Genomic DNA, 20,867 nt, shown 5'->3' with positions numbered 1-20,867 from the left:
ACTATACCTGAGAGGGTCCAGGTCACAGGGGTGGACTGTTTGGGTCCATAGTGCTCTCCCAGCTACTTTTTAGCTGTGCAACTTCAAGAAAGTCACTTGATCTCCCTGTACTTTTTTTTTCCACTGGTAAAATCATAATCCTGATAGTATTTACCTCACCAGCTTCTTGTGAGGATTAAAGGAGTTTGAACAGAAACTGGCACATGGAAATCACTTATTAAGTTTTGAAATAGTATCTGGGAATCACTGGGTCACTTGGATAAGGTCCTAACTTATCCAAGTCACGAGCATAATTGTGCCAAGCACTATGTTTAATGGACCTGGTGTTCTTGCCTGGGAAATCCCATGGACAGAGGAGCCTGGTGGACTACATAGTCCATGTGGTCACAAAAGAGTCAGACACAGCAACTAAACAACAGCAGGATTTCACCTGCAAATCTTTTTATTTATACAAGTGATGATCACATGCTACTTGCTCACCCTTGCGAGTAGATCTCCTCCCCTGCTCTTCAAAATCTCAACTTTATAGAGAAGTTTGAACAATTCAAAGGGTCTCAACATCACCCCAATCTCTCAAAACTACCTCCTTGAAAATGGCTCCCTTCCACAGGGAAGGACCTGTGGGCGTACATTTTAAAGCTAGAGGAGGGTGAGGAGCCTCATTGTCTGGACCAGCTCCAGGGTCAACCTGTGGTCACACCCTCTGGATGTTCAGGAGATATTGATGGTCTGTGTGGGAACTATAGCATTTCCGCTGGGGTTTCGCTGTGTCCTTTGGCCAGGCCGTGGGCTGTTGCCTCGGCGACTTGGACTGAGACAACAGCCCCTGTCACAAATCGCTTCTTACTGTCTGATTTTCCACTAGGACCCTCAGAGACCTGTCAGACTGGACAAAGGCCTCTGGAGCCCTTCCCAAGAACCTTCTTGCTTGGAAGATTAGCAGTTTCTTCTCAAGCATCGCTCTCAACTTGCTAAACACCTTGAAACAGTTCCAGCAAGACGTGTCTCCCTCAGATCCCAGGGCAGGTAAGTGCTTTGCGTGTCCAGCGCTTCTGCTCGTAGCCATGTGGTCCTGACCGTCTGGCACTTACTTTGTATATTACTTATATATGTGTGCAATTTTAAGTGTGTATGTGTGCTGTGCTTAGTTGCTCAGTCATGTCTGACTCTCTGCGACCCCTTGTACTGTAGACTGCCAGGCTCATCTGTTCGTGGGGGTTCTCCAGGCCAGAATACTGGAGTGGGTTGCCATGCCTTCCTCCAGGGGGATCTCCCCTACCCAGGGACTGAACTCAGGTCTCCCACATTGCAGGTGGATTCTTCACCATCTGAGCTCCAGGGAGTGAGTATATGTGTATGTGCGTATCTATGTTTATATGTCTGTGGTTAAAAAAGTGTTGTTTCTAGAATTTACCATGACTACTGCTGTGTGCGTATCCCCAGAAGTCATAGGCTGAAATCTTAACTGCATATTAAATATATTTATAAAATGCATGTATTATAGCGAAGGGCAGGAAATCTGGTGTGCTACAGTCCATGGGGTCACAATGAGTCCAACAGGACTTAGTGACTGGCCAACAACAATGCATATGTATGTGTGAGTGTGTGTGTCTTTGCATGTATATGTTTATATATCTGTGGTTAAAACCCACTCTAGCATTCTTGCCTGGAGAAGTCCATGGACAGAGGACCCTGGCAGGCGATAGTCCATGGGGTCTCAGAGAGTGGGACACGACTGAGAGACTAACATTTTACTTTTCATTGTTTAATTTTAGATGAAAATGGAGAGTTTCTATCTTTGGCATATGACTAATGACTATCTTTATGCTTCTAAGGAATGATTAATTTTTCAGTTCACAGAAAAATAAGCGTGGGGGAGAGGAAGATTCATGGAGGAGAGATATAAAAATGAAACGAGAGATGGAGTTTAAAAGTGTGTTAATATATTTGAGTTTGATAATAAGGATAGTGAAGAATAGAAAGAGAAAAGCTGTGAGTGCTTGAGTGCCCTTAATGGGAAGAATAGAGGTCTGAGGCAAAAATAGGACTCATGCTACTCTCTGATGACCATGCAGTGGCACTGTTGACATGAGCCAGCTTCGTGCTGTCACTTCCGAATTATGGTGTGTGCATTCTAGGGAAGTGCAAGACTGTCCCTTAAGATGCCTGAAGAAAATATTTTGTTGTTGTTGTTTAGTCGCTAAGTTGTGTCTGACTCTTTGGCAACCCCATGGAATGTAGCCTGCCGAGCTCCTCCGTCCATGGGATTTCCCAGTGCTATTTCCTTCTCCTGGGGATCTTGCCTGCCCAGGGGTCGAACTAGCATCTCTTGCATCAGCAGGTGGATACTGTACACTGAGTCACCAGATATTAGAACTCCAAACTCTATTAAGATTTTATCTTGAGAAAAGAGAAATACACTAAACTTTGCTAGTAGTGAATATGTGATTGATACTGCTTCCATCACTCATCACTCAAGTAGAGCATTCTGCATCACATGGTCTGCAAGAGGAATGGGAGCTCTGTAACTTAGAGTTGGTGGCACCTCCCTCATTCTGAACTTCCAGTGACGTATTGTAGTTTGCATGTTCTTGGTGAAATGGATTTATACACTATTACTGAGTATGATAAATTAACACTCTTAAAATGTATAAGTGACTTAAAATATTTTCTGGAAAGAAACTGCTGGTCAAGATGGTCCTAATAATTCAAGTCAATAATAAGAACAATGGAAAAATGGAAAAATAGCATGCTCCATCCTGGTTTGAACTTTTTCTCAGATATATCATGAGCTAAAAACAATGGCTATTGGTGATATGTTATCTAGCAGCATTTTTTTTTGAGAAAATATACATACTTAATCAATCTTTTTGAAATGAAAGTGATATTTTTGGTAATAAATGAGGAAATAATGGCCTTTGAAGAAAACTCATGGTTTGGAGAAAGAATTTTGAAAGTGCATGTTTAAAGATATTTTCATCACTATGTGATTTTTGTTCCTGAGATTAAGACTGATGTATTTTACCTGTACAACCCTTATATGTCAATATTAAAAATACTTTGAAAGTGAATTTTCTAATTTGTTAAAAAACGGTCCAAATGAAGCCTTTAGGTAGGTTTTAAGATCATCTGTAAAAATATAACTATTACATACCTTCCTTTAATTTGTTAAGGAAAGAGATTAACGTTATAGAAGATGGAAATTTATTGATCAAACATAAGACTTGTATATGAATATGCTTTTCCATAAGCACCTGTATTACTTTGTGAAGTATATTTTTCAACTAGGCAACCACTACAATGAAAAACCAAAGTAAGTTTAGAACCAGGCCATCAAATCACTGTGTCACAAAATGTCATATCCAGGCTTTAAAAAGCAGTGGCACATGTTCAGTCATACTTCGTTGCTAAAATCAGGGTTCCCTGGCAGCTCAGCTGGTAAAGAATCTGCCTGCAATGCAGGAGACCCCAGTTCAGTTCCTTGGTCAGGAACATCCCCTGGAGAAGGGATAGGCTACCCACTCCAGTAGCTTCCCTGGTGGCTCAGACTGTAAAGAATCTGCCTGCAGTGTGGGAGACCTGGGTTCGATTCCTGGGTTGGGAAGATCCCCCGGAGAAAGGCATGGCAGCCCACTGCAGTATTACTTAGAACCAGGCTATCAAATAGCTATATGACAAAATGTTATATCCAGACATAAAAAGCAGTGGTACTTGTTCAATCATACTTCCTTGCTAAAATTAGTGATATTAGTAATACTTTAGGGTAAGGCAGAAAAGTGTATATAATTAATCAGTACACTAAAATAAAATTTAACTCATTTCTTATTTACAGTTTATTTTTGTATATTTTCTTATGCACAATCATATTATTTTATGCATTTTATTGTTTATGCATTTTGTTTATGTACCAGGTACTGTTACAAATGCTCTACTTCTATTAGTTACTTTAACTCTCACAACACCTCATATAAATACTATTGTCCCTATTTAAAAATGAGGAAGCTGAAGCACAGATAGGATAAGAAGCTGCCAGGAGCAATTAGCTAATATGTGGCAGACTGAAGATATATTAGTATAATAATGCACGTATGTAACTTATACATAAACTATTACAGTTTAAAATCAACAAACAGACCGATAGACATACAGGATTGCAATTTAGAGACTATTTGTCTAATGCTAATAGGCATAGTGATGACTGAACGGTGTGCTCACAGGCAATTCAGTCCAACATTCAGTATAGTATATTAGTATGTATAAAACACATGGGTGGTCTTATTTAATTCCCATAATAAGCTTCCAGAGGTAGTTGTGTTGAACTCAAGAGCACAAGCATATAAAATAATGTTTAATGGAGTCTGATGGACCTGGGTATGAAGTTGAGCATTGCCACTTCACCGTATCTGTGACTGAAGGTCTTTCCTATCTTCTGTGGATTTCATTTTGTTAATTTCCAAAGTAGGCAAGCCAATATATATCCTTGTGGGTTACTGTAGGACTAAATGACACATTATAATTTAACATAGGGTCGTGGTCAAGAATGTAGATTGAGGAACTAGACTGCCAGGTTTGAATTCTAGCTCTGCCCATTATTACTGGCAACTTTTTCTGGTAAGTGGTATGTTTTCTCTCGACCTTAATTTCCTCACCTGGAAAAGTGGGCTAATAATCCTGCCTACCTTACAGAAATATATGTGGACTCATTCATGCCATGTGTTTAGGATCTAGCACATAAGAAAAACTCAACAAATGATGGCTATTATTAGTAAATAGAAAGTGCTTAAAACAGTGGGCATTCAATAAATAACAACTGTTTGTTGTGGTTATATGCACTGAGCACATTCAGTTAGGTTCAGTCCAGTCACTCAGTCGTGTCCGACACTTTGCGACCACATGAACTGCGGCACGCCAGGCCTCCCTGTCCATCACCAACTCCCAGAGCCTCCCCAAACTCATGAGTCGGTGATGCCATCCAACTGTCTCACCTCTGTCATCCCCTTCTCCCCATGCCCTCAATCTTTCCCAGCATCAGGGTCTTTTCAAATGAGTCAGCTCTTTGCATCAGGAGGCCAAAGTATTGGAGTTTCAGCTTCAGCATCAGTCCTTCCAATGAACACCCAGGACTGATCTCCTTTAGGATGGACTGGTTAGATCTTCTTCAGTCCAAGGGTCTCTAAAGAGTCTTCTCCAACAGCACAGTTCAAATGCATCAATTCTTTAGCGCTCAGCTTTCTTTAAGTCCAACTCTCACATCCATACATGACCACTGGAAAAGCCATAGGCTTGACTAGACAGACCTTTGTTGGCAAAGTGATGTCTCTGCTTTTTAATATGCTGTCTAAGTTGGTCATAACTTTCCAAGGAGTAAGCGTCTTTTAATTTCATGGCTGCAATCCCCATCTGCAGTGATTTTGGAGCCCCCCAAAATAAAGTCAGCCACTGTTTCCATGGTTTCCCCATCTTTTTGCCATGAAGTGATGGGACTGAATGCCATGATCTTAGTTCTCTAAATGTTAAACTTTTATTTTTATTTTTTTAAATTTTATTTTATTTTTAAACTTTACAATATTGTACTGCTTCTGCCATATATCGAAATGAATCCGCCACAGGCATACACGTGTTCCCCATCCTGAACCCTCCTCCCTCCTCCCTCCCCAAACCATCCCTCTGGGTCGTCCCAGTGCACCAGCCCCAAGCATCCAGTATCGTGCATCGAACCTGGACTGCCGACTTGTTTCATATATGATATTATACGTATTTCAATGCCATTCTCCCAAATCATCTCACCCTCTCCCTCTCCCACAGAGTCCAAAAGACTGTTCTATATGTCAGTATCTCTTTTGCTGTCTCGTACACAGGGTTATTGTTACCATCTTTCTAAATTCCATATATGCGTTAGTATACTGTATTGGTGTTTTTCTTTCTCGCTGGCTTCACTCTGTATAAAAGGCTCCAGTTTCATCCATCTCATTAGAACTGATTCAAATGTATTCTTTTTAATGGCTGAGTAATACTCCATTGTGTATATGTACCACAGCTTGCTTATCCATTCATCTGCTGATGGACATCTAGGTTGCCTCCGTGTCCTGGCTATTATAAACAGTGCTGCGATGAACATTGGGGTACATGTGTCTCTTTCCCTTCTGGTTTCCTCAGTGTGTATGCCCAGCAGTGGGATTGCTGGATCATAAGGCAGTTCTATTTCCAGTTTTTTAAGGAATCTCCACACTGGTCTCCATAGTGGCTGTACTAGTTTGCATTCCCACCAACAGTGTAAGAGAGTTCCCTTTTCTCCACACCCTCTCCAGCATTTATTGCTTGTAGACTTTTGGATGGCAGCCGTTCTGACTGGCGTGAAATGGTACCTGATAGTGGTTTTGATTTGCATTTCTCTGATAATGAGTGATGTTGAGCATCTTTTCATGTGTTTGTTAGCCATCTGCATGTCTTCTTTGGAGAAATGTCTATTTAGTTCTTTGGCCCATTTTTTGATTGGGTCATTTATTTTTCTGGAGTTGAGCTGTAGGAGTTGCTTGTATATTTTTGAGATCAGTTGTTTGTCAGTTGCTTCATTTGCTATTATTTTCTCCCATTCTGAAGGCTGTCTTTTCACTTTGCTTATAGTTTCCTTTGTTGTGCAGAAGCTTTTAAGGTTAATTAGGTCCCATTTGTTTATTTTTGCTTTTATTTCCAATATTCTGGGAGGTGGGTCATAGAGGATCCTGCTGTGATGTATGTCGGAGAGTGTTTTGCCTATGTTCTCCTCTAGGAGTTTTATAGTTTCTGGTCTTACGTTTAGATCTTTAATCCATTTTGAGTTTATTTTTGTGTATGGTGTTAGAAAGTGTTCTAGTTTCATTCTTTTACAAGTGGTTGACCAGTTTTCCCAGCACCACTTGTTAACGAGATTGTCTTTAATCCATTGTATATTCTGGCCTCCTTTGTGAAAGATAAGGTGTGCATATGTGCGTGGATTTATCTCTGGGCTTTCTATTTTGTTCCATTGATCTATATTTCTGTCTTTGTGCCAGTACCATACTGTCTTGATGACTGGCTTTGTAGTAGAGCCTGGAGTCAGGCAGGTTGATTCCTCCAGTTCCATTCTTCTTTCTCAAGATCGCTTTGGCTATTCGAGGTTTTTTGTATTTCCATACAAATTGTGAAATTATTTGTTCTAGCTCTGTGAAGAATACCGTTGGTAGCTTGATAGGGATTGCATTGAATCTATAGATTGCTTTGGGTAGTATACTCATTTTCACTATATCGATTCTTCCAATCCATGAACATGGTGTATTTCTCCATCTATTAGTGTCCTCTTTGATTTCTTTCACCAGTGTTTTATAGTTTTCTATATATAGGTCTTTAGTTTCTTTAGGTAGGTATATTCCTAAGTATTTTATTCTTTCAGTTGCAATGGTGAATGGAATTGTTTCCTTAATTTCTCTTTCAGTTTTCTCATTATTAGTGTATAGGAGTGCAAGGGATTTCTGTGTGTTGATGTTATATCCTGCAACTTTACTATAATCATTGATTAGTTCTAGTAATTTTCTGATGGAGTCTTTAGGGTTTTCTATGTAGAGTATCATGTCATCTGCAAACAGTGAGAGTTTTACCTCTTCTTTTCCAGTTTGGATTCCTTTTATTTCTTTTTCTGCTCTGATTGCTGTGGCCAAAACTTCCAAAACCATGTTGAATAGTAATGGTGAAAGTGGGCACCCTTGTCTTGTTCCTGACTTTAGAGGAAATGCTTTCAATTTTTCACCATTGAGGATAATGTTTGCTGTGGGTTTGTCATATATAGCTTTATTATGTTGAGGTATGTTCCTTCTGTTCCTGCTTTCTGGAGAGTTTTCTTTTTTATCATAAATGGATGTTGAATTTTGTCAAAGGCTTTCTCTGCATCTATTGAGATAATCCTATGGTTTTTATTTTTCAATTTGTTAATGTGGTGTATAACATTGATTGATTTGCGGATATTGAAGAATCCTTGCATCCCTGGGATAAAGCCCACTTGGTCATGGTGTATGATCTTTTTAATGTGTTGTTGGATTCTGATTGCTAGAATTTTGTTAAGGATTTTTGCGTCTATGTTCATCAGTGATATTGGCCTGTAGTTTTCTTTTTTTGTGGCATCTTTGTCAGGTTTTGGTATTAGGGTGATGGTGGCCTCATAGAATGAGTTTGGAAGTTTACCTTCCTCTGCAACTTTCTGGAAGAGTTTGAGTAGGATAGGTGTTAGCTCTTCTCTCAATTTTTGGTAGAATTGAGCTGTGAAGCCATCTGGACCTGGGCTTTTGTTTGCTGGAAGATTTTTGATTACAGTTTCAATTTCTGTGCTTGTGATGGGTCTGTTAAGATTTTCTATTTCTTCCTGGTCCTGTTTTGGAAAGTTGTACTTTTCTAAGAATTTGTCCATTTCTTCCACGTTGTCCATTTTATTGGCATATAATTGCTGATAGTAGTCTCTTACGATCCTTTGTACTTCTGTGTTGTCTGTTGTGATCTCTCCATTTTCATTTCTAATTTTATTGATTTGATTTTCGTCCCTTTGTTTCTTTTTTTTTTTCCCCTTTGTTTCTTGATGAGTCTGGCTAATGGTTTGTCAATTTTATTTATCCTTTCAAAGAACCAGCTCTTGTCTTTGTTGATTTTTGCTATGGTCTCTTTTGTTTCTTATGCATTTATTTCTGCCCTAATTTTTAAGATTTCTTTCCTTCTGCTAACCCTGGGGTTCTTCATTTCGTCCTTTTCTAGCTGCTTTAGGTGTAGAGTTAGGTTATTTATTTGACTTTTTTCTTGTTTCTTGAGGTATGCCTGTATTGCTATGAACTTTCCCCTGAGGATTGCTTTTACAGTGTCCCACAGGTTTTGCATTGTTGTGTTTTCATTTTCATTCGTTTCTATGCAAATTTGATTTCTTTTTTGATTTCTTCTGTGATTTGTTGGTTATTCAGCAGCGTGTTGTTCAGCCTCCATATGTTGGAATTTTTAATAGTTTTTCTCCTGTTATTGGGATCTAATCTTACTGCATTGTGGTCAGAAAAGATGCTTGGAATGATTTCAGTTTTTTTTTGAATTTACCAAGGCTAGATTTATGACCCAGGATGTGTTCTGTCCTGGAGAAGGTTCCATGTGTGCTTGAGAAAAAGGTGAAATTCATTGTTTTGGGATGAAATGTCCTATAGATATCAATTAGGTCTAATTGGTCTATTGTATTGTTTAAAGTTTGTGTTTCCTTGTTAATTTTCTGTTTAGTTGATCTATCCATAGGTATGAGTGGGGTATTAAAGTCTCCCACTGTTATTGTGTTATTGTTAATTTCTCCTTTCATACTTGTTAGCATTTGCCTTACATATTGTGGTGCTCCCATGTTGGGTGCATATATATTTATAATTGTTATGTCTTCTTCTTGGATTGATCCTTTGATCGTTATGTAGTGACCGTCTTTGTCTCTCTTCACAGCCTTTGTTTTAAAGTCTATTTTGTCTGATGTGAGTATTGCTACTCCTGCTTTCTTTTGGTCCCTGTTTGCATGGAAAATCTTTTTCCAGCCCTTGACTTTCAGTCTGTATGTGTCCCCTGTTTTGAGGTGTATCTCTTGTAGACAGCATATGTAGGGGTCTTGTTTTTGTATCCATTCAGCCAGTCTTTGTCTTTGGGTTGGGGCATTCAACCCATTTATGTTTAAGGTAATTATTGATAAGTATGATCCCACTGTCTTTTACTTTATTGTTTTGGGTTCGAATTTATACACCGTTTTTGTGTTTCCTGTCTAGAGAATATCCTTTAGTATTTGTTGGAGAGCTGGTTTGGTGGTGCTGAATTCTCTCAGCTTTTGCTTGTCTGAGAAGCTTTTGATTTCTCCTTCATAGTTGAATGAGATCCTTGCTGGGTACAATAATCTGGGCTGTAGGTTATTTTCTTTCATCGCTTTAAGTATGTCTTGCCATTCCCTCCTGGCTTGGAGAGTTTCTATTGAAAGATCAGCTGTTATCCTTCTGGGAATTCCCTTGTGTGTTATTTGTTGTTTTTCCCTTGCTGCTTTTAATATTTGTTCTTTGTGTTTGATCTTTGTTAATCTGATTAATATGTATCTTGGGGTATTTCGCCTTGGGTTTATCCTGTTTGGGACTCTCTGGGTTTCTTGGACTTGAGTGATTATTTCTTTCCCCATTTTAGGGAAGTTTTCAACTTCCTAAGTATTTTCTCATGGTCTTTCTTTTTGTCTTCTTCTTCTGTGACCCCCATGATTCGAATGTTGTAGCGTTTAATATTGTCCTGGAGGTCTCTGAGATTGTCCTCATTTCTTTTAATTCGTTTTTCTTTTTTCCTCTCTGATTCATTTATTTCTACCATTCTATCTTCTAATTCACAAATCCTATCTTCTGCTTCTGTTATTCTACTATTTGTTGCCTCCAGAGTGTTTTTGATTTCATTTATTGCATTATTCATTATATATTGACTCTCTTTTATTTCTTCTAGGTCCTTGTTAAACCTTTCTTGCATCTTCTCAATCCTTGTCTCCAGGCTATTAATCTGTGATTCCATTTTGATTTTAAGATTTTGGATCAATTTCACTATCATTATTCAGAATTCTTTATCAGGTAGATTCCCTATCTCTTCCTCTTTTGTTTGGTTTGGTGGGCATTTATCCTGTTCCTTTACCTGCTAGGTATTCCTCTATCTCTTCATCTTGTTTAAATTGCTGAGTTTGGGGTGTCCTTTCTGTATTCTGGCAGTTTGTGGAGTTCTCTTTATTGTGGCGTTTCCTCACTGTGTGTGGGTTTGTACAGGTGGCTTGTCAAGGTTTCTTGGTTAGGGAAGCTTGTGTTGGTGTTCTGGTGGGTGGAGCTGTATTTCTTCTCTGTGGAGTGCAATGAAGTGTCCAGTAATGAGTTATGAGATGTCTATGGTTTTGGGGTGACTTTGGGCAGCCTGTACCTTGGAGCTCAGGGCTGTGTTCCTGTGTTGCTGGAGAATTTGCTTGGTATGTCTTGCCCTGGAACTTGTTGGCTCTTGTGTGGTGCTTGGTTTCAGTGTAGGTATGGAGGCGTTTGATGAGCTTCTGTCAATTAATGTTCCCTGGAGTCAGGAGTTCCCTGGAGTTAGGGGTTGGACTTAAGCCTCCTGCTTAAGTAAGTTATCGGTCTTATTTTTACAGTAGTTTCAAAACTTCTGCTTCTATACAGCACCACTGATAAAACATCTACGTTAAAGATGAAAAGTTTCTCCACCATGAGGGCCACCCAGCGTTCACAGCGTTACATGGAGAAGAGAAGAGGGAGGAGGGAGTTAGAGGTGACCTGAATGAGATGAGGTGGAATCAATAGAGGAGAGAGCAGGCTAGCCAGTAATCACTTCCTTATGTGCACTCCACAACTGTACCGCTCAGGATGTTCACGGAATTATACAGAGAAGAGAAGAAGGAGGAAGGCGACAGAGGTGGTCAGGAGGATAAAAGGGGGGATGAAAAGGAGGGAGACAGATCCAGCCAGTAATCAGTTCCCTAAGTGTTCTCCACTGTCTGGAACACACAGAAATTCACAGAGTTGCATAGAGTCGAGAGGGGTTAGGGAGGAGACACAGGTGACCTGGTGGAGAAAAAGGAGAGTCCAAAGAGGGAGAGAGCAGTCAAGCCAGTAATCTCGCTCTCTACTGAAAAATGGGTACTGAAGATTGGGTTCTTAAAGGTGCAAAATTGGTAACAAATATATAAAAGCAAAAATTAAAAATCTAGAGTAGAGTTTGGAATTTCAAAAATACAATGTTAAAGAAAAGAAGAAGGAAAAGAGAAAAAACAGAAAACAAACTAAGTCGCAAAAATTATAAAGAAAATATAGGTACACTATTGATAACAAATACCACAAAGCAAAAGTTAAAAATCTAGAGTAGAGTCTGGAATTTCAAAAATACAATGTTAAAGAGAAGAAGAAAAAAAACAAGGTCACAAAAATTATAAAAAATATATATATGAAGTTTGCTTTAAAAAAAATAAGAGTCTTTTTTTTGTTGTTGTTGCAAAGTAATAGTAGGTTATAAAAGTGAAAATTAAAGAAATAATAGAGGACTTAAATTTTTTTAAAAAAATTAATAAAAAAATAAAGAATGATCATAAAAATAGTAAAAATATATCTAGAACTTTCTCTGGTTTTGTTTTGGGTACTGTGTGCCATGATCTTCATTTTCTGAATGTTGAGCTTTAAGCCAACTTTTCACTCTCCTCTTTCACTTTCATCAAGAGGCTTTTTAGTTCTTCACTTCTGCCATAAGGGTGGTGTCATCTGCATATCTGAGGTTATTGATATTTCTCCTGGCAATCTTGACTCCAGCTTGTGCTTTTTCCAGCCCAGTGTTTCTCATGATGTACACTGCATATAAGTTAAATAAGCAGGGTGACAATATACAGACTTGACGTACTCGTTTTCCTATTTGGAACCAATCTGTTGTTCCATGTCCAGTTCTAACTGTTGCTTCCTGACCTGCATACAGGTTTCTCAAGCGGCAGGTTAGGGGGTCTGGTATTTCCCATCCCTTTCAGAATTTTCCACAGTTTATTGTGATCCACACAGTCAAAAGCTTTGGCATGGTCAATAAAGCAGAAACAGATGTTTTTCTGGAACTCTCTTGCTTTTTCGATGATCCAGCAGATGTTGGCAATTTGATCTCTGTTTCCTCTGCCTTTAGTGGCTGTAGATACTTTGTAAACAAATAAACATGGTTGTGTTCCAATAAAACTTTATATGTAAGAACAGTTGGTGAGTCAGATTTGACCCATGAATCATACTTGCTGTTCCTTGGCCTATTTCCAGTGGTAGACTTTGTGCTTTTTAGATCAATTTATACTTGAATCATCGTTGATACCTTGGAATAAGACTGGTAAACATTTAGAACAGTATTCGTCAAAATGGCAGTTCACTGAAGACTTGAGAACTGTGTTAAGAGTGTAGATTCCTGAGTCCTGCTCCTAAAGATTCGAATACAGAATGTCTGGGAAAGAGCCTCAGCTTCTGTACTTCTGGCCCCTGGCTCTATATACATACAACAGAGTTTGAAAACCGTTAAGTGTATGGCTTCAGTAGATAACTTTGCAAAGACATAATGTGAAATAAATCTCTGTGTAATTTGTTTCACCCACAATCCTAACTCCATGCCAGAACCTCTGGTTTAATGAACAGACTATCCATTCCATCTCCAAACCTCGTGTCATTGTACCTTTTCCTATTTTATTTAGAGGCAGACACATTTAAATGAAAATAATCACCATCAGAATACTATGTGCCATAAGCTGATGTCAGGATATTTATTCAGCAGAATGCAATTACCAGTAAAATTTTATGTTCCAAATGGCGTGACTATAATCCAGTGTAGGCTTTTTAACCCCTGGTGATTTTTGTTTCATTTGATTTGTGATGAGTGGCAACCAGCATGGTTGCTGGGGGCTGGCAAAGCAAGAATAAAGGGGAAATAGCCCCATGGCCCCTACAGGCAGCTTTCAACTGCAGTATGCCACTAAATCTCCATCACCACCGGGTGGCTCTACATGATTCCGTTGTTAATTGAATTTTTCCCCAAGTAGAATGAGGGCTTGTTTTGCATCAACACAGTTCCATTGTCTGATGATTGTTGTTGGTAATGTCAACTGAACTTAAGATATTTCAGCATCCACATGCACAGGCATCATTGCTGTGATTTGGAGTAAGAGTGGGGAAGTGCACAGGAGGACAGCACACAGGAGACGTGGTACTGTGCTCACTACGCTGTGTGGACGAGATGGTTGGGAAGGTCTCTGCACAGACACGATGGTATCCCCTTCCCGGTGCGTCGCATCCAGAGGTGCATGAGGTTGTTGTTTAGTTGCTCAGTTGTGTCCAACTCCTTTGCAACCCCATGGACTGTAGCCCGCCAGGCTCCTCTGTCCATGGGATTTTCTAGGCAAGAACACTGGAGTGTGTTGCCATTTCCTTCTCCAGGGGACCTTCCTGACCCAGGGATTGAACACTCAGACCCATGTCTCCTGCATTGGCAGGAAGATTCTTTATGGCTGAGCTACCAGGGAAGCTCCACAAAGGTATACGAGGTTGACACATTTTATTACTAGCGAGGTAGACTTTGACCATGTGTTTAAGGTGGTGTCTGTGAAGTTTCTCCAATGTAGATTTAAAGTTCAACTTTGTAATTAATAAGCATCTTGTAGGGAGATACTCCCAAGGCTTTGTGAATTAGTGAGTTGGATTTCAGGAAATATCCAAAATGAACACATTTCACTCTGTGCATATGAATGATGTTTATCAGAGAAATTGATGGCTGAAAGTGGTTATCCTGTGAACGAATTGAAATCCCTCATTTGAGATAGAAGGGTTCACCTAAAAGCCAGCTGAGAATGTCATCTCAGATGTGGGATGACCAGCAGCCCAGCCCATCTCCTCACATCAGATTGCTTTATTCCTTCCTGACTGCCATTAGGATGTACCATGTATCCAGAGTTCGTTGCTCTCTGATTACCTTTGTTTTATAGTAGAGGAAGAATCCATTCAAGTCTTCCTCTCCTTCCCATCCAATTAACATAATTATTGTTTGGTCTGTCAGTGTCTCTCTTTCTCCCCCTCTGCAGTGAGAGATCTGTTTTCACTAACTTGGCACATGGGTTTTTTTTTCTGATGCAGAACTGAGAGACAGTAATGAAGAAATGAGAAGAAAGGGGAAGGATCCTTGTATACTGGGCCAGTTCCTAGGATCCCAGAATCCTTGCTACAGAATCCAGGTGAAGAGAAGAAAAAAGAAAAAAAAAAAAAAGTCAGTGACTCTGTTGATATAGAAAACAAAGAGCTAAGAGCTGAGAAGAAAAACAGAAAGAGCCTGATTGTCTTAGAATCTTGTAGACCATTTTGTGACTGCGCCAGGAGGTGGCTCGCGGGCGAGCGGCCAGAATGCTCTGCGTGTGGAGGTGAAGAAATGCGCAGTCAGCAAGTGACATGTAAGCACACAAGAGCCCACAGAACGGTGCAGCTGATGCCTCTGAGAGGGTGTGCCCCCAGAGCGTGCGCCCCCAGAGCCAGGCCTCTGGGAAGAAGACCCTGTTCCAGTCACCCCTGTGTTCAGTGGCTCCTTGAACCAGGGAACCAGGGAACGCTGACAAATCTAATATTTTTGATAGTCAGCCAGTCCCTGTAGTCAAACCCACACAGTAAAAAAAAATTAAGATAAAAGAGGGACTTCCCTGGTGGTCCAGTAGTTAAGACTTCACCTTCCAGCACAGGGGGTTGCAGGTTCAACCTGGTTGGGGAGCAAAGATTCCACAAGCTTCCAGGTCGAAAAACCAGAATATAAAACAGAAGCAATATTGTAACGAGTTTAATAGACTTTAAAAATGATCCACATCAGAAAATTTTTAAACATCTCACACATCAGGGCCCTTCCCCATGGGAGAAGGAGAGAACCCAACTGCTGCAGGATATTCAAGAAAGTCATCTGCATGGGGACCTGATCACACCACACACCGGCTGGTTCACAGGACTTATTAGCCTATCCCAGACGTCCTGGTCCCTTTAACACAGGCTGCAGGGATCAAAAGTTCCCTTTGACCCTTCTGAAAATATTAGGTAATGTCAGTGCAGGGGGATAATAATCTTTCTGCCCTGGAGTGCAGCAATTGTTGCTCTTGGGAATGATTGTGCTAATTCTTAGGTCATTAACGCCAAGTACTACATGACTGCACACTTCTCTAACCAGAGAGAAGGCAAAACAGAGTGTGATGCATCTTTCTGGAGCATAAAGTTTATTAAGACTATGAAGAACCAAGGAGATGACAAGCATTATCCCCTCCCCAGCAACATGAAAGACAGAAGTGTGGAGGATGGAGGACATGCCCCAGGGCACAGTCCAGTCTCTGAAGTTTCACCCAGCAGGGGAGGAGGGGCAGCCAGGCCAGGGTGGTGCCTCTTCTGGTCACCCAGACCACTCCATAGCATCCTCAGAGCTGGCCAGGATTTTGGATAGGAGGCTTTCCTGAAGGTGGTGGAGGTGCTGGATTTGAATCCCATCATCCAGGTGGGAACATGACCAGGTCATCGGGAGCTTTGCAGGTCATCCATTGGCTGTTTCTTTTATCACTTTAATATTAGCCCTCTTTATGGGCAGGCCATAGCAAATATATTTAGAGAGCCATCTCAAGATTCTTCCAGCCACCCCCTTCTTTTTCTGGGTGAGGCCAGAGGGAGTGACTGGGACATATTCTCGGGTTACCCAACAAGGGTGGAGCTTTGCGCATCAGCACATCCGGGAGGCAGGTGGTTCCTTCAGGGACTTTCCGCTGATGTCATGGGTGCCATTGGTGTTACAGGTGTTGTCACAGGGGATGTGGTTGTCCTGTGTGCCATGGGTTCTGTGAGTGTTGTGGGCGATGCGGGTCCGCGGGTGACACTGGTGTCATGGGTGCCACTGGTGTCACGGGTGAGGCAGCGGTCACTGGTGACACTGGTGTCACAGGTATCGCAGGTGCCACGGGTGTCATATACGTTGCACGGCTCAGTAGTGGCCGGGGTGCTTAGGGCGTCATAGGTGAGGCTGGTACCTCTGGTATCACAGCTGTCGCAGGTGCTGATGGTGTCGCAGGTGCTGATGGTGTCACGGGTGTCCCTGGTGCCTCAGGTAACGCTGGTATCACGGGTGTGGCTGCTGTCACGCCTGTCGCAGGTGTCGCAGGTGAGCCCGGTCCTGCACGTGTTGTGGTGTTCACCGGCATGATCGGTGGCTCGGGCTGCTGGCATCGCGTGTGTTGCAAGTGGAGGGGGCTGGGCTGGGGGTGACGGTCCTCGCCTCCGGGCAGGGTAGGGGAGTGGCAGGCTCTCTGGTCTTCTCCGTTGACTCCTGGTTCTCCTGCTGCTGAATGATCTCCCAAAGCCAGGCAGGAATAAGCATGGACATCTCAGGGCTGGGAGTAGGCTTATGTTCTTGGCTGCTGAGGTTGGAGGAAACGCCCAGTCTCACAGTGATGGTGCGGGTCCTCACCTTGGGTTCATTCATGTCACTGCCGCTGCTTATGTCTAAGCCCGGTATTTGGTCTCTGCACCAGCCCAGTATTGTCTCCACTGTCACCCCAGGGTGCTCTTCACAGGCTGGCGGGAGTGGCTCCTCCTGGCCCCTGTTCACCCATGGATGCTGCCAAACATCTTCTAAAGTACCTCTTTTGGTAGTGTTCAGTGTTACCATACAGTCTAGTAAGTCTGTTATCTTGTTAGATGAATATTTGGGCATATGGTAGTGCCCCCTAAGCACACGCTGCCACAGCTCCCAGAAATCTTGTCCCCTGAAGGGGAGGGATCCAGTTACTATGGTGTACAGGATGCCACCGAGGCTCCACACATCCTCCTCTAGGCCTGTATAAGGCCTCCCCAGGAAGAGTTCTGGGGCCATGAACGTGGGGCTGCCACAGAAAGTGTCTAGCTTCTTTTGTGGGTGCCACTGGTTGCTAAGGCTGAAGTCGGAGATCTTGACGTTGTTGTTGGCATCGAGGAGGAGGTTGCCCAGCTTCAAATCCCGGTGCACCACGCCCCGCTGGTGGCAGTGCTGCAGAGCCGAGACCCGCTGGCAGAACAGGCCTCGGGCCTCCCCCTCCGTCAAGCGGCCTTTGGCCTCCAAGTAGGTGGACAAGTCTCCTCCACTGACGTACTCCATTACTATAAATAGAGCCTCCTCCGTGTCAATAACTTCCAGTAGTTTTACGATATTTCGGTGGCTTATTGTTTTTAGGCTATTAATCTCTTGATTGCATTCCTTGAGGCCGGAGGAGCTCTGATTGGTCTTTTGAATGACCTTAATGGCTACCACCTCCTTGGTCAGAACATGCCGGGCCAACTTCACTTTGGCGAATTGGCCTTCACCAATTGTGTCAAGGATCTCATGGTTCTCAATATGAGCCACCTTCCTAATGGAGATGGCCATGAGGTCCTGCATCCCTAACTCTACTACAGCCCTCACTCAGCGTGCTAAGTGTGCTAACAGTGACGAGGATGCTAACAACACTGTAGAGCTGTCAGGTTGGTTTATTTCTCTTCCTCGTTTCCTGTTTTGTTGCAACAAAATTGTGGAGTGATGGACCAAAAGGTGTGGAACAGCAGACAAGTTACAGCTCAGTTCAGCTCAAGCAGACAGATCTTTTCCTAGTCCAGCGCTCCCAAAGGAGTCCTCCTCACCCCGTTGATCCCTCTTGGCTTCCCCTTTTTACATTTCCTTTTGATTATGCCCAGGTCAAATAGGGCTTGTACCCACCACCAGTCAATGAAAGGGAATGCAAATGGGCATATGCTCAAGGCTGATTGACAATTATAAGTTGTCTAGCAGCTGGCTGTGTTGTTTCTGTCTTCCCATAATTCTGTCTGTTAGATGTAGAATATTCATGAGTCCTTAATGGTCTCCTAACTGCCTAAGGTTACTAGGAGAAGCCCCTGTGGTCTTTTTGTCTCCACGGTGTGCCTAGGCGCATGTGCAGGAGTTGAAAAGTCTCTGTGGTTATTTTGTAATATATCTGTGCGCTCTCCAGGGTGTGTCTGGGATGGAGTTTAGAGATGAGTTTACATCCCTTTCAGCCAGGCCTCCCTTCAAGTTGCTCATGTTTAACTTCCTACGTAACAGTCCCCCCTCAAGTGTATGGACCCCAATTCATTGGGGAAATGGGTGTCATTCATTCTGGCTACTTCCTGCTGAGTTGGGGCAGTGAGGGGCCTTGGGGTGTCCATCACTTGCTAGCTGTCAATGAGGAGGGCCAGTAAGGGCTGCTGATGTCTATCCAAGGGGGAGTGGCTTGAGGAAGTCGTCAGAGGGGTCAGGGGTTGATATCCCTGTTGTATCAGAAGTTGAGCCTGTATTTTGTTGACCTGCTGCTGCTGCTGCTGCTAAGTCACGTCAGTCGTGTCTGACTCTGTGCGACCCCACAGACGGCAGCCCACCAGGCTCCTCTGTCCCTGGGATTCTCCAGGCAAGAATACTGGACTGGGTTGCCATGTCCTTCTCCATTGTTCACCTGAGAAGAAGTAAATTAAGTAAGTTGAGGGAAGAGGGAGCAAACAGAATTTTAGGCCCGAAGCACGGTAGGACTGTATCCTTATTGACTGAAACCAGGTTGCTGTGGTGACCTTGTCCAGGATTTGATTAGTGTTGAATAAGTTTTGGGTGCTCAGTCCTGACCTATTGATATAAGTCAGCTTGTTAAGACTTGGGTTAGAACATACCACAGCTAGTCTTATTGAGCATGTTCATGATTTCTGTGGTGGCTAGACCTAAGGAGTATATATAAGAGTAACAGCACCAGAGGTACATGAACCACATCGGGGTGTCCTGAGTATGGTCTTATGGGAACCGATAACAGACATGCAAAGGATCTCCCTGACTAACACAAACCAAGAGAGAGACAATGAAGTAGCTCAGACTGAACACAGGCACCGTCCCAAGAAAGCTTATCCCCAGGAGCTTAACTTTTTGGATATTCATCAGAATGACACTTATCTGTAGTCCTGAATAGATATCAGAAGTCTTCCAGAGGCTCGCAGATATATCAGGTATCTTCTCCTATTTTATTCCACAACTTTACTTGAGAGTGGTGAATCCAGGAGTCATGCCTTGGTAACTTGGGTGCTGTGGAGGGCGAGAGTATTACGGGGTAAGGGCCCTTCCGTGTGGGCTGGAGTTGAACTTTTGGGAAAGCATCTTTCCAAACCTTAATTAGTAGGTAGGGGTATACAGTGGAGGTCCGTCAGATTCCTTTGGGTCGTGGTTGACACCCCACAATCACATTTCTTATTGGAATTACCCAATGACCATAGTGTAAGTTCTAAGGGTTTGGGTCTCTGGATCTAAAAAGAGGTCATTGAAATAAACAAATGGTCTCTGATACAATATCTCATAGGGGCTAAAACCAACCTGTTCTCTCGGAGCAATGTGAGTTTGGAGGAGGGCTGTTGGTAAAGCCTCCTTCCATATGAGGGAGATCTCCTGGATTATCTTTTTTATTGCCAATTTTAAGAATTGGTTGGCTGCTTTTTAGTTGTGCAATTTCAAGAAACATACTTGACCTCTCTGTACTTTTTTTTTTTGCTAGTAAAATCAAAATACTGATTGTATTTACTTCACCAGCTTGTTGTGAGGATTAAAGGTTTTTGAACAGAAACTGGCTTATAGAAATCAGTTATTAAAAAGTTTTTGAAATAAATTTTGATGAGTCTGGGAATCTCTGGGTTACTTGGATAAGGTCCTAGCTTATCTGAGTCATAAGCATAGTTTTGCCAAACGCTGTGTATAATGGACCAGGTTATGCTCTTTTGAGGCCCTTCACACCTTTCTCACCGAATCTCAGTCCTAGAACTAGCTTGTGTTATCTATAAAATGGGGGAAATTAAGCGTTATCCAAAGTCAAGCATTTGAATGGGAAGATTTCTGGAAGATCCATCCCATCTCCAAAACCTCTGATAATTTGAATCATTCTGGATTCTTACAAACTCATTGTAGCTTCTTTGGCTCTATAAAATATGAAAAATTGATTTAATCCCCATTATGTTGCTCAAATATTAGGTGAGGGTTTAAGAAAGATGCTTCAGCTTATTGGTAGAAGGAGTACTTCGTAAATCAGGATAAAAATATACCTTGACTGACTGGTTAAACACATTTGGACTCACTTGTCTTTCTCCCTTAAGATTTTTCTCTCCTTTTACCCATTCCGCTGTATGTCCCTTCCTCTGCTATTTCCTCAAGTCCCAGTCAATACCCTTCAGAATACAGGCTTCTGATGCTTCTTCTCTGTCAGAAGCAGGGCATTTAATCTGCAGTGCGTACTTGCCTGCGGTATCTAGGGTGGTAGGTATCAGAGGAGCAGAACA

General features: G+C 42.1%; 1 protein-coding gene and 1 pseudogene across 45 annotated transcripts in view; one reads left to right on the top strand and one right to left on the bottom strand.

Annotated features, from left to right (window-relative positions):
* LOC147359629 (uncharacterized) overlaps positions 1-20,867 on the top strand; it is a 675,420-nt gene that overhangs the window by 26,319 nt on the left and 628,234 nt on the right. For 9 of the 44 annotated variants that reach the window (XR_015140995.1, XR_015140994.1, XR_015140996.1 and 6 more), the window contains one exon: positions 866-1,026. The exons of 32 other annotated variants lie outside the window; for them this stretch is intronic. Coding sequence is in view for 5 of the 12 variants with exons in the window: in XM_086337320.1 (XP_086193446.1) it covers positions 866-940 (75 nt within the window). In the remaining 7 variants the exon portion in view is untranslated. Of the gene's footprint in view, positions 1-865; positions 1,027-1,191; positions 1,343-14,663; positions 20,204-20,867 lie in introns of those variants that run through there. 3 more of the 44 variants (XM_086337317.1, XM_086337316.1, XM_086337329.1) reach the window with 3 other exon arrangements.
* Positions 14,781-17,952, bottom strand: LOC147359643 (serine/threonine-protein kinase MARK2-like; annotated as a pseudogene). Its single transcript, XR_015140978.1, has one exon. The product of XR_015140978.1 is annotated as a serine/threonine-protein kinase MARK2-like (transcript).

The sequence above is a fragment of the Bos grunniens genome, chromosome 14, assembly GCF_055505025.1.
Source record: "Bos grunniens cultivar Pamir isolate PY7600 chromosome 14, Bosgru_T2T1.0, whole genome shotgun sequence".
NCBI classification, from domain to species: Eukaryota; Metazoa; Chordata; class Mammalia; order Artiodactyla; family Bovidae; genus Bos; species Bos grunniens.
This window is presented reverse-complemented; position numbering and strand designations above follow the sequence as displayed.